Source organism: Pomacea canaliculata, linkage group LG3 (genome assembly GCF_003073045.1).
Source record: "Pomacea canaliculata isolate SZHN2017 linkage group LG3, ASM307304v1, whole genome shotgun sequence".
NCBI lineage: Eukaryota > Metazoa > Mollusca > Gastropoda > Architaenioglossa > Ampullariidae > Pomacea > Pomacea canaliculata.
The window spans coordinates 20830789-20845128 of NC_037592.1; the positions used below are offsets into that span (position 1 = coordinate 20830789).

The 14340-nt window shown below is 38.7% G+C and overlaps 1 protein-coding gene across 1 annotated transcript in view; it reads left to right on the plus strand.

Moving 5' to 3' along the window:
• Positions 1-9976, plus strand: part of LOC112559555 (rho GTPase-activating protein 26-like) — a 43018-nt gene extending 33042 nt beyond the window's left edge. Inside the window, 1 exon segment of the mRNA XM_025230887.1 lies at positions 875-9976. Within this exon segment, the coding sequence (XP_025086672.1) occupies positions 875-969 (95 nt within the window). The 3' untranslated portion in view covers positions 970-9976.
• The last annotated feature ends 4364 nt before the right edge of the window (positions 9977-14340 follow it).

A 14340-nucleotide genomic window follows, 5' to 3' on the forward strand; every position in this document is an offset into this window, starting at 1 on the left:
AGATGATCATAGAATAGTATGAGTAAGTAACAGGCTTTGTTAAATGACAGTGATTTGTTAGACAAAAATGACATGTTTTGGGTTTCTTTTTAACAACCTCCATCAAATTTTAAAAATCCATGGTGCAATTCCTCAGTCTAAAAATGGAATCTTTTTTTTTCCAAATCACACCAGACAGATACTTGATACTGGTAGTAAAAATTTGATACATGTAGTTGAAAGTAAATGGATGGTTGCTTAGAGGATTGTTAAAAGTTGATATAAGTTGAATTATATAGCCTGATAAGTAGATAAAGGACGTGATACCAAACAAAATGAAACTGTCAGAGTTGATATCAAAAAGGTATGAACTTTGTCAGGACCATGGTCACTTGTTTGTGTTGTTAAAAATTACTCAGCTGGCCAAATAAATTTAGATCTGTATTTATCACATTTACGTTTCATCGGAGTCGGACGTTTTGCGAGGCCGGGACGTTTCGGCGCGGGGCACTTCATTTCGGCATCACGCGGACCTTTAGCCCAAGGGCCCAATGAGTGATGTGAACCGTTAGGCCATTGTATCAATGTTTTTTTAGAGCTGTTGCGCTGTGACAATAAGTGAACTGTCTGTGAAGTCTGTGTTAAAATTTGTTAAATATTATTGTGTAATCTAGTAGTTACTTTCATTCTTTGAGAAGTAAGTAGCGCTCCTCTCTCTCTCTCTGAATAATGCGGCGAAACGTCCGTCAGCGAAACGCCGGTCGGCAAAACGTCCGCGGGTGAAATCCGGCGGCGAAACGTCCGTTGCCCGTCTGCTTTACGGGCACAAGCAAGATGCTGTCCATGTATATGTGTTATAACAATTATATTTTTAGAGTAAAATTTTATTTTGCAGTGAGGCAATCTCGGGAACCAGGCTGGCTAGAAGGGGAGCTGGAAGGAAGATTTGGGCTCATTCCAGAGAATTATGTGGAATTTGTTGACTCCTAGCCAAGTATCAACACTTTGGCTCTTTCTGTGCGTGCAGCATAATCATGCTCAATGAGCTGGTGGCCAGGGGACAGAATGAGAGACGAGATACACCATTAGCAAAACCACTTTCTTCATCCCCAGCACTTTGTGCACGTGGTGCTGTTCCCTCTAAACTGGAAAGGATATCAACGCCTCCTGTATTTAGGCTATGGCTAAGCTGAGGGGACTGATGTCACCAAAACTCTGGGCATTTGGTGCTTGGTTGCCAGTAGATGTCGCTGCAATATGCCTGGCACAAGTTTTGAGCCATTGTGATCCAAGTGTGTAAAACTAGAACTTCTGTCTTTTGAGGATCAACAGGCTTTGGACTCGTAATAGGACAAGATTTTGAATGTCAGGAGGCGGGAAAAAGATACAGGAAGATAAAGCAGAGGCATGGCATTTTTGTTTGCCATTTTTTTATTTTGCTGTTTTGAGTGGCTCAACAGAGAATTATATTTTTGAGGGAATGACTGGATGATAAGAAAAGTGTAAATTTTAAAATATGGGAAAAAGATATTTACATTATAGTACAAGAATGTACTAAGAATGCATAGTGTTGAAACAAGGATTGTGATGGCAGGGAATCCATCTTTGGATAAACTGCTTCTGGTTCTTATGGGTCGTAGTTAGGTGAGTTTTTAAAAAAAAATTATTTACTAAGGGTTTTTTGTTGTTGCTGTTTGTTTGTAGACAAATATAAGAGTAAGTCATTGAACAACTTCTGTCAGTGAAAATAATACTGTTGCTATTATGGTTAGTGTGTTGGCATGTCGGCTTCTTATGTAAGTGTTGCCGTATCATGTTGGTGTCAGATGGGAAGGAATGTTTTATGCATACTGCTTGCTATCCAGAAACATCATTTTGTTGCCACATAAAAGAATTTGTATCTAGTTGTATCCTCATTTTTTAGCAGCACTGTGTTGCCAGATTTTATTGGTAACCCTAGTGAAGGTGGTCTATGAAGATTTTCTGGAAATGGTTGGCAGTTTGGTACTAAGTTTAATGGTGAGAGGTCACTTTGGTCATCTGGTAAACCATTTTATTAGGCTCATGATGAAATAGGATGGTGACTAAACTTCAGTCATATGCTTGCTAGTTGCCTCATTGAGTGTGCTTTTAGATGTTTCTGTAAGTGTTAAGTTTTATTGCCAGGTCACATAAAGCATTAACAAATTTTAAGTAGGGATGGAGAAGACACCTGAAAGAATAAAGTATTTGCAGGCTCTTTAAGTAGATAGGCTGTTATCTTTCATTTATCATTGTTGATCTGCGCAGAGAGTGAGATTGTGATGGTTCCCATTATTATTATTTTGCCAGGTTGTGGTGAATGGAGATGACTTTATGTCAGGTGTGTATGTTAGGAAGACATGCTCCTAGGAGTTTGATCAGTTTGGTAGGATATTTTATCCCAGACAGTGAAAGTTATCCATTTTGTGTTAAAAGGCTTAACTGAGTGCAACATTATTTTCAAATGAGTGGGTTTACTTAATTGAAAAATACTCTTGTAAAATTTGAGTGAAAACTTTTGTTGGGTATGCGTTGGGATTTACCACTCCTAAAATTGTTTTAATAACATTTTTATTTGTAGATTTCCTTTCTGTCTTAGATATTTACCTGTTCACAGGTACCTTTTAAATCATTTTATTCATCACCTTTCCAAAATGAACTGCCACAGTCTGCCTAGTCATTTTTGTTGGAGTGGTTTGCCCATCACACCTTGAGATTTAAGCATACCTCTACAGGCATGTACTCATCTGTAGCCAATTATATGCTTCTTAATGTGATGGTGACTTTACTACCTTTCTGTATTATGTCCTTTTGTCAGCATAATTTTGACTCCATAGCATTTGGATTACATATTTGTTTTCCCATTCCCTCTTTGGTCTATAAAAATATCCACTCAAATATTTTTTAGGAGCTAACCCATTGGAAATGTTTGACAAAAAATTGACATCAGTGTTTGGCAGGAACTGGCTAAAAGCTGTGCATGTGTGTAATTGCAGGAGATTTTACTCACATGATGAAACAGAGGCAGTGCAAAAGTTTTTGTCAACATTTCAGTGAATTAGCCAGCAGACAGATGCAATAGGATAGGAAAAAACGCATCAAAAACCACATGGTTGAAGCAGAGGTAGAATGGATAAAGTGGGAATGGGCTAACACTAATGGGCATTCAAGCAGAGCAGCTCAAGTATCAAAACTGTACTTTTGCCATTTAAGCAGCTTAGGCAACAGCTGCAAATCTGGGTGGCATCAGTCAGAGATTATTTAGCCATGAACATTTCGAAGTATGTCACTTTTATGATGGTCTGTCTTTGTCAGAATCTCACTTAATCTAGCCAGTAGCCAATGGAAGTGACCATATCAAGTGCTCACCATCATCCAGGCATTTCAATGCCTTTTACTTGGTGGGCTGTACAGCCTAAAAGGCTAATGATGGAACGGTTTCCAACATCAAGTTGTAACAATCGTCATCACTTGATTCCAGTAAGATGGGGGGAGAGGGTGCTTTGCCTTTGGGAGGAGTGTGGAAAATAGTTTCTAAGTTTGATATTTTTGAAAATTATTTTTTAACATGTCATTTGTGGGGCACATTGATGTTCAGTACTGGTTTATTGCCTTCCATATTTTCATATAATCAGAAATTATAAAATTTTGTTTGTGTACTTCTCTCTCTTTTGCTCTTTTCCTGCTGTATGCTTCATGTCCTTGCACTCTGGTATGTTCATATACTGTGTACAATGAGAAAAACCAAACCACACTGTACTTTAGGCATTGAGAATTTAAGATTAAGCCTTGTTTGCTAGATTTTATAAATTTATATTTTATATTTGACATTTTTACATGTCACGTTATATACATAGGTTTTAAATTTTGTGCCTGTCAGTTGTGTAATAAATTGTATATTTTTATCATGCACGTTTTGAAAAAAATATGGGGCTAGTTAAAGCAGTACTGCAGCACGAGGGATAGTGAAATAGAGACAGAATCAGTGCAAGGCTTCAAGTTGTAGAGAACTCTTGATAACACATGCCACACACAAGATGGATTTCGGGCCCTGTCCTGGAGCAACATAGAAAATAGTGGAAGTGATGATTAGAGAAGTAGGAAGAAAAGAGACTGACCTTTGAAGAGAAGGCAGGAAAATAGAGCGTAATAATAATCACCGCTATTGTCGTCATCTGTAGCACATTTCATTCTTGTGAGGATGTGCAGTATGTCTAATCCCAGTAACAGACAACAGGATGAAATCAAAATATGAAGTAGATGTAAAATAGAGACAATTTAAAATCAGAGAAAACGACAAGCTGGGCAAGTCACACCACATAGTAATGTACAACAATATGCAAGAAATTATGATGGAGAAGAGCAAGAAGATTGTAAGAAAATTGTATCCAGTCTTGAAAACTGTTGAATGGCTTTGTTAACAGTGCAGGCACAACTCTCTCTCAGCTATCTGATAGTTTCTCAAGTTAGTACGTGCCCTAAGAGTGCTTTGGGTGCAGATCTTTCATTATTGATACTGATGACATCATTGTTGTCTTTGTTGACAAGTAAATCATAAAGGTAGGGACAGTTTGATGCTGTCTTCAGAGGCAACAGAGCCTCACAAGTTTGGTGAAATTATCTACATGTGTTGGTTTCTTATGCCGCTAATGTTGGCCACTTTCAGGATTTAAAACTTTTGGTAGGTTGCTACAGTTATGCAGCACATTGTTGTGGAACACGTGGAGTGTAGGATACTGCATATGTGAAAATGTTTTAGGACATTGTTAAAGATATAGACTCTGTCAGAACTTCTGAAATATATCAGGGCACTTGAAAGGCATAAAACTGTGATCTAAATGACAAAGTGTTGTAGAAGACTTTAGAGTTCAGTAATGTAAGGGCAATTCTACATCTTTGTGTTGTAGAGTGGTGGCTTAACTATAATTCCCTTTTCATACATCAAGTACACTTTGTCTTACATTTTTATGTGTTTAAATGCACCACTTTTAAAGAGTTAAAATGAGCGTGGTTCAAGTATTGGTTCAATTCAGAAATGGTTATCCTCTGTGTGTGTGAGAGAGAGAGATGCTTTAATTGCTGGCTTTTTTTCTGAAGTTCAGCTATGTGAACATTCTTTTACTCCAGTTACTTTGTCAACACTTACCTACAGCAGTTCTGTTCATGTGATAATAGAAGCTCCCAAAATCTTAGTGAAAACAATTCTGAAGTAGTGCTTTGAGTAGCCAGAACTCGATTGTTGAAGGTGGCATAATATTTTGTATTATTTTATGCATCTGTATGTAATTTGTTGTTCCAAATAACACGACAAAATACATGATGATATGTTTAGGTGTTTCTGAGTAGAAAGGCTGAAATCAATAAGAACTATATTTTGGTCATTTCAAAAGTACTTTTCTGAAACTTAGTTCACTGAAGTCCAGTGGGTTCTAAACACAAGTCATTGCTTGTCTTATTAGTCACACATGATCATAGCAGAGATTTACAAGGAAATGACAAATATTAAAGTTATCTACAGCAAGAAAACAAGTGTTTATTATGATACTATCTAAAATATGTCAAAATTGTCTAATATTGCAGTAATTGTAAGAAAGATTAGTCTGATTTGCCTGTTACCATCTCATAGGTGGAAGACATTGGATAACTTTCTTCTATTTAGCATACCCCTACAAATGCCATCAAACAGAATTTCTCCTGATTGTCTGCATCCTGATGGGAGAAAGTTTTAATCATTCTGAAATTCTTTAGCCTTTAACACTTGCACGTATGGTAGTGGAAACTGGCATTGACCATCTTCTGATTATTAGGTGGTATATAGTGTCTTTCAACTTTCATGCCCCATCCCCTAACCCCCTGCTAAATTAATTTCAGACCTTCAGAAAGCCAACTGTGGAATGTTTTGTGTTTAAAAAAAAAGTTTTATCGAATATTCTAGCTTGTGATGTATTTAAAGCTGTTGTTACTTGCTGCCTAACTAGATTGCAGCATTTTTCAAAACCCTGTGACTTGTTGCCTGGAAACATTTCAGTGACTTTCTGTTACACCTTGTCAGTAATTTTGAGAAATGAAAATGCATCTTTTTTTCCTTTACAAGTGTTGTTCTTATAAAGATGTGTGAGTCTGACATAATATAGTACATAAAATTGCATTTTTGAGATAAGTAAAACTTACCGCCATTAGAAATTTGTTTAGTGCTGACTACTGGCCTTTAACAAACAGGGGAGAGAGTATTTGTATAAACATATGCAAGGGTACGTGTACCTTTGTATGCTAAGTGAATAGCCAGTATATTTCTAGCATGTATAATTCATACTAAGAAAAAAAATAATGCCAGTTTTCAAGGCAGACTTTAGTTGAAACTAAAGATATTCTAGTTTGTATTATGTATAATATGGTTGCAGCAAAAACTACTGCAGGGTTGTGTATAGGTATGACGCTGATCGGTGCATGAATAAATGTAAAAAGATATAATAACCAAGCTACCCATGTTAGACGGCATTCATTCTAATGTTCTTAGTTGCAGTTGTTTTCAGATGAAGAGGGTTGTGTATGCATGTGTGTAAGAGAGAGAGCAATGTGACACATTGTTACACAATGATGTTACGTCACCCATTATAATTGTTGTCAAGCTGTTTATTGAATATTTGAAGTCTGTACATATTTTGATTTGTCTTGCTATCATTAGAAGACTAAAAGCTGTTGTGTCCATTCCACAATTGTGTGTGTGTATATAGCGAGAGATGTGTGTAAAGTACAGAAAATTTTTACCATATCAGAGATTTTTTTTATTGATTTGTATATGGGCAGAGTACATTTTTTGATCATCTATGAAGTCTGTAAAGTGTGAGTGATCTCAATTGCTTTATTGTTTTTTACCTTTTCTTTTCTTGCGCACATTTGCTCACTTCCCCCTCTCTCTCACACATGCACTTGCACACACCATTTCCTCCTACACAGTGACCAAGAGAGGTAGCTGAAGTCTGGAATGGCAGCAGCAGTATGATGCAGCTTTTGAAATCAGTTCTTTTGTGTTGTGTCAGTGGTGGTGTACTGGGTAAAGCTGTCAGTCAGTTTTTGTGTAATTGAAACAAACTGCCCTCTCCAGATCCCATTTTGTAAGTAACAGGTCTCTCATAGGTAGTCAATAGATGCAGTTTCCTGTAGGTACTTGGATAAACTGCTTTGAATATGGGTTAACTAATAGCTTATGGTGAAATTATTTTGTAATTAATATGCCAATATTGCAGTTTCAGCCTTGTAGATTGTTATTTTCTTCTTTACTTTGAAAAAGTTTACTCCTCGTATATTTGCATGCGTACATTACATTACATTATTTTCTGAGTGGTGTACATCTGTACACCTGTGAGCAGGCTCTACTGTATTGGTGGACAGCAGGCCAAAAAAGAAACTTGTCTATACAGTACGACTAGTTAATATGTAACGTAAGATGTGGTGATAGTTGGAACTACCAGCATCATTAATACATGATGTGGGAAGGTGACTGATGGTACAGACAGCATCATGACCGATGATGTGGTAAGATGATTGACAGTGCAGAAACACTGTGGTGATGACAGGCACTGCACACAACAGTATCTGTTCACTCTGCCAGGCTTTAGAGAGACAAACAGTAAGACAATTATTCCTGTATCTTCTTCCACTCTTGAATGAGTTCTTTGAAAATCAGTGGATTGATGTAGGAGTTTGTGGGGGCACTTATTGTGCTGGTCCTCTTGGCAAGAAAGGGTGGTGTTTTTCAATTCAAAATGGAAGAATGTGTAATACAGTATTTGCTTTCAATATTTTCATCAAAACCTTGCTCTGTGACTTACCCATTTTTGAACCCTGATTTCTGTATGACACCTAATTACTAAATTACTGTGATGGGCCTACAGAGAATTTCATTTCTGGTTTGTAGAGGGCTAGTAAAGGAAGGGACAGGCAGGTATTATTGAGGCTGTGTTGTGTCTTTGGTGCTGGCCTATTATGCATTTGTCTAAGATCCTGTTCAGTATGTAGGCTAGATACAAAAAATGAATATGCATCTAGAATATAATCATGACAGTAAGAGTACTTCTTTTGTGTCATTTGTCTGACCTGTCTGATCCTGTGTATCACCTAAAGGTGATTAGCTGTTACAGAATGTTGTGACCAAACTATCTACTGCTAGAATTACTTATCTGTGTATTGGCAACAGAATAGCATCTGTAATTTTGCTTTCTTTTTGAGACTCCAGGCAGTGTATTTGCTCATTATTCTGCAAATGTGTAGCTGAAGGTACTTAACACATACTGAATATTTTATTTGTCACTGTGTCACTCAGATCTTCAGCACGAGTCTTTGTTTTCAGTCGTCTTAACAAATAGTGCACACTTAACTGCTTAACACTGTATAGTTAAAAACCATGTTTAGCACTAGGCTTAGTATACTAGGTTTTAGTGTAAACATAGTGAAGTAAAATTTGAGACAAGTAGTAGTTTTTGCTGTTGTCTGTGAAGGACAAAAAAACCACCATAACTAGTTTATCTATTTTCCCTGACACTGTGCTGATGTTGCCATGTGATATTGACCTTTATCAAGAAATGTAACAAGCAGATGAAATAATCGAGCTCTATAATAGGTCTTTAAAAATTTAGTCACCTTAAACCAACAGTGATATGTCACCCACAGGCTGCTTTGTTTTAGTTACCTTAATAACTTGTAAATCTTTTTCTTTTTGAGGTGATCAGGTCCAGAGGTTGCCTCTGTTTATACTTCACATGACAACTTATAGTCAAGTGACAATTTTCGGACTCTAAAGACATTGAGATCTCTTTTTGATTCAAGTGAACACTTCTTTGTTGGCTGGTTAATGATGCCTATCCATACTTCAGATTTTATCTCTTCTAAAATCTTCACTGAAGTATTAAACTTTTCAAAAATTATTATTTTCACATAGCTCTTTATAGATCTTAATATTTCTGACACTTATGGAAATAGACCCATGCAAATCAGGGGTAACTGCAGTCTAAATTTGTGTATATCCCACAAAATGTAAATGACACAGTTACTTTATCTTACCTGTATGAAATATTTAAGTCTGACATGAACTGAAAAGACCTGTACATTCCTGTGAATGGGACTTTGACCCACATCTTAATTTGCTTCTGCATACTGTTAAATATTCAATGCTTATTGTTGACTTTACTGGTATTTTTGTTGCTATCTGCACAGTCCATCTGGTTTGTATCATGACCACATATTCTAGATTATTACAACTAAATTGTTGAGGTAACTGTGGAGGTCATTACAGTATGGTCTGTTGAATAATCAACATTGTGATAGTTTTCATGCTAGTGGAGACGAAGACTGTTGTCAGTAATGGATTTGACCTGCTGTCGTCTGGCGCTCTTTGTGCTACTTTGTGTCTTGCTTCTGAAGGTCATCCTGTGTGGATTAACTGTCCAACAGTGTTTCTTGACTTACACTGTCAACTGTAAAGGAATTTTATGTCACTGGTAGTGACTATCTCGAGTCCTCTTGTCCTTCAGTGGTGACTGGTATGTCTACACTTTTTCTTTATTATGACTTGCTGTACATTATCACCCAGCTGTGACTTACCAAAGTCTTTGCCCAGTTGTGACTCTGTGTTTGAAGCATTTGCAATGAGTGGTATTTCTATATTTGAAGTGAACTGTCAATAATCAGCTCTCACTCTCAGGCTGTGTGTAGTATACCATGTCTTTAAATGGTATGTTTTGTAGTCAGACCGTGTGTAGACCATTTTTCTCTTTTCCTTTTATCCCTTAACTCCTCCTCTGTGTCACTTCCTCACTTTCCCTGGAACATGTGGGCTGTCCAAATGAGTGTGTTTATTATCATTACGGTTATGTTAAGAGTTGTAAAAATTTGCTTTTTCATAAGTTGAACATTTTTGTCCTGCACTAATTATTACTGATATCATAATTCTGGCAAGAAATAAAATACTGAGCATTTGTGGTTGTGTTGCTGGTGAAGATTCTAGGTTTGTGTGAGTATAAACACAAAGTACTTTTGTGGTCACTAAGGCTATACTTGTAAATTGTTATCTGAATGATCAGTTGATTGAAACTGAAAATCACTCTGTTTATAAACCTCATTAAGAAAAATAATTGCATTGTCAGTAAATAAGGTGCTCTGGCCTGAATGGCTATCAATACAACTAGGTCATTAACTTTCTAGTTTGTAGGTAAACAATGTTTATGACTTTGTTTTATAAGGATTTCTCTGTAGGTTGAAACAATGATGGTACTGTGGAATGACAGTTTCAGTTGGCGCTCTTGTAGGAAAACAATGTAAACTTTTGTTATTTACTTGAGATGAAGGTTGAGCGGTTGGTCTTTAGTGGGTTAGAGTGTGTGGCTAGACAAGGAGACATGGTCATGTGCATATTCTTCAACAAAATACAAATGATTGGGCCTTAGATGTAGCATGACAGCAACAAAAACACAAATCTACCAAGTTCACGCTAATCTACCCTTAGAGTAAAGTAAGATTAAAGTAATAATACAACTTTATTAATTTACAAGAATAAGATTTATAGATGTTCATAAGGTGAATAAATTTATAGATATATATACAGGAACTGTAGATGCAGTTGGTGTACTCAAGTCGTCGGGTTCACTTGGGCTAATGGTTTTTGGAATAGGCACATAGTGCGAAAGTTTGCAAATATCGGGGATATAGCCAGAACCTATAGAGAGCTGGAATACAAGACTCCACTAAGTTCGGCACAGCAATGGAGGATGCGTCCCAGATCCCATCTGGACCGGGAGCCTTGTTAGCATTGACACACCTCAGCAGCTCTGTAATAGAGGACTGGGCAACCACCAGCCCGTGTTAATGGATTGCGTTTGAAGTCATGTTTCTCAAAATGGGCATAAAAAAATTAAGCATGTGGGAAGATCACGATCATAAACGCCTGCAAGTTCCACCGATTTTTAAGAGTGCCATGCGATTAACAGAAGAGAACATGGTCGTAAGACCATGAGTTCACCACTTAAACTGTAATTCAGCTTTGTCTTTGTACTTTTTCTCCCCCCTAATGGCTTCCCACACCTTTCTGCTTGCTAGGGCTTTTTAATCTTGTGCACAGGACTTATTGAAAGACGACAGTATCCTGGTGGGTTTGGCCGTGTCAACACAGAAAGCGATATTAGACGAGACATCAGGCAGGTCATTAAGGTTGTCACAGGACTCGCAAGAAATCTGCCAATCTGTCCAGTAGAAACACTCCTGCAGGCGGGTAGCACTGAGTGAAAGTGAATAAAAATTGTTGTTAAATGCTAAATTACTACTTTGAAACTGTGTTCAATAGGATTCAACAGCAAGTTCACAAAGCAATATGGCTTTAATTAAACTTCTATGTACAGGTGCCTCTGTAGTGCTCTCTTCCAGCACCGGCTGAAATCCCTGACAAACTGTCTCACACTTTGGCGCATCTGAGTGCTGCTGTGATACGACGCTCCAAGGGAAGGTACGCACAGGGATTTATAAGCACAGACAGCGCCACAACACAGGGGAATCATTGAATTCCTCCCTGAGGTCGAGAAAGACAATCTGCTCTCAGCTTTGCAGTCTCCTGGTAAGCCGCCAGTCGCCGAGGATAAGCTTGGAATAGTCCGGGCCAATGGCGTCTAACTTGTGTTTCACTTGGCGATCAGGTGAGCGGAGGGCTTAGTACTCGCGCCTAGTTGGATATGACACTGTAAATATTGTTATTTACACTGGGGTGAAGACAAGACAACGCATCGGAATGCAAAACACCATCTGGGTGGCAGAGGACTTCAGTTGCACAATCGGAACCCAAAGTCTGTGGTGGTGTCGGGAAGACGTCTTCTTCGGGGGATGGCAGCACCCAAACTGTTCTGTGGCACATCAAATGTGAAAGTGCAGTGAAAGATATAAAAAGAGACTGGTTGGAATATGGGAAAATTTCAGAAAAGATGAAGTACAGGTTGACAGACGATCCTGTAGGAGAGTGATGCAGACAGCAAAAGATCGGCCTTGGACTAAATTTGGGAAAGAACCAACAACAGCAAAAAGGGATTACAGAAATAAATGGAAAGCAGTTTGTTTGATGACGTGTTGTGGACTCCAAATAACCACTACCAAAATAGAGGCTGTCGATTAAATTAAAACAGTTTTTTCTAAAGAGGAAAAAGTCAGCTGTGAACTAGTAAAACAATGATCTGGCTGTTAAAAAAAAAGAAAAGTAAAAGAAAACCTGTGGATGCCTGTTGTGACTGGTAAGAAGAAACCGCTGCCGCAACAACCAGGCCACTGTCTGGAATCTTGGAACAGAAGCAGGATAGTCCGAAAAAGACTTTCTGTAGGAAAAAGGTCACCGGTGCCTCCCTTTATACGTCCTGTAAAATCAGATTGAATCTCGGAAACAAAAATAGTCTAAGGAACAGGTGGGAGAGAAAGCAGTTTTACCTGAGTAAGATCGACCCGACAACCTGTACACGGGGCTGCATCCGGAGAGATAAGGCTTTCTGCTCGCTGGTGAGAGGGCATACACAGCAGCATGGTGAGCCTGGAACACACCACGGTAATCAGGACAGAACACACCACGGTAATCAGGACCAAACACTAGATCAGACCTGGGCAGGGGCGGCCCGCGGGCCGCATCCGGCCCGCCTCCTGTCTCTGACCGGCTCGCCCGCTGGCCCACCCACTGGCCCGCCCGCCAGTATATATACTATATATACAGTATTGGGTAAAACTGAGTTAACTATATTAGTCCGGCCTTATAAAACCATCCCAATTTCTCATGCGGCCCCTTGGGAAAATTAATTGCCCAACCCTGCACTAGATGGTCATATTCGGAATTTAATGGGTAAGAATTTATCTCGAATACGAGCGTATGCTGGGCAAACAAAAATAAAATGAGTTCTGACTCTTAGATACCACAACAAAAGGGACATTACAATCCATAGCAACTGAGTTCATTTCGTGTCTAAGGGCGAGTGATTTTAATGAGCGAGACGCCTGATGTAAATGTAGTCAGGCGCCTCCATCACCTCACCGCATGCTTGCGACAGTTATGTGTTTTTTCTTTCAACACACAGCAAACGATCTGTCAGTATTTTTCATTTTTTTTAAACGAACTATTATTACCACAATGAACAAACGAATAGTGACACTATTTCACCAACCCAACCACAGGGAAGGCCACCAAGGATGATTATCACACTAACGAATCGAATTCTTTTATCCACTGAGTCTTGGAATATCACTCTTGGAGCACGACAACTATCTCTCCTGTTCTCTAGTCGTTATCAGCTCCACAGGAAGGTTTGTCTCCTTCAGTCCGACACCCTCCATATTCTGTCCCTCAGGTACACAAAGTAAGACCACAGGTCACTTCAACAAAATCCAACGAAAGAGCAACGACACACAAATATAAAGTCCACACTCGGCCCCACACATCGGCAGTTCCGGCATTTTAAAAAAATATGTTGACCTCACACGCATTCAGGCCATCAATTTCATGTCATTCACTCACATTCGTTCCAAAGCCGAACATCCCCCTCCGCCAACTTTGTTTTTGACTCATTGAAATTTTTTTTATGGATTTCCGATCGTGACACTCCATCTGCCATTCTGTTTTTGGTTCTTTTAATTTAAATTATTGCAAGTCCATCGCTCAGCGTCTAACACTTGACTTTTTGTAGGCTGTGGCTTTAAAATAAATCAGAGGTTTATGGTGAGTGTGGAGCACAAACAATAGAAGTATGGGGAGAGGTTGAGAATAGCTCATACAATAGCCAGGCGCTCGACGGTGGCGTGGCGCAGTTGCCTGTCCAGCAGCTTGCTGCTGATGTCGATGGCTGGCAGAAGCTCATTGTCGTGTTGGTGCTCTAGAGTTGGTCCTAAGCCAGCGACGATTGCATCAGTTTGTGACACAAAAGACTTTGTAAAGTCCGGCAGGGGCGACATGTCCCCTCACAGCGGCTTTCACTGAATTTACAGAGCAGTCTCTCAAATCTCTCCAACAATCTCTTCCATCGGATAGTACAATCACAATGTTATTCTTTCCTTTTTAGCGATTGTGTGCTCGACCGGTCTTCTTTCTACAGCTCCACGCAGACATGTTCAGCTGCCTCTCCAGACATCGGTTGACCTCATTCCTATTAATGTGACTTCATTCACTTATTCGCTCCAATACACTTGTTGCTATAAATAGTATTAATATAGGTAATATAAAAATGACACTATCCGATAGCTGATATGGTGATGATATTCCTCAGCTTGTCCAAAACGTAATTTAAAATGCAATGATTAAATTGTTCGCAAACTTGTAACAGATGTCTACAA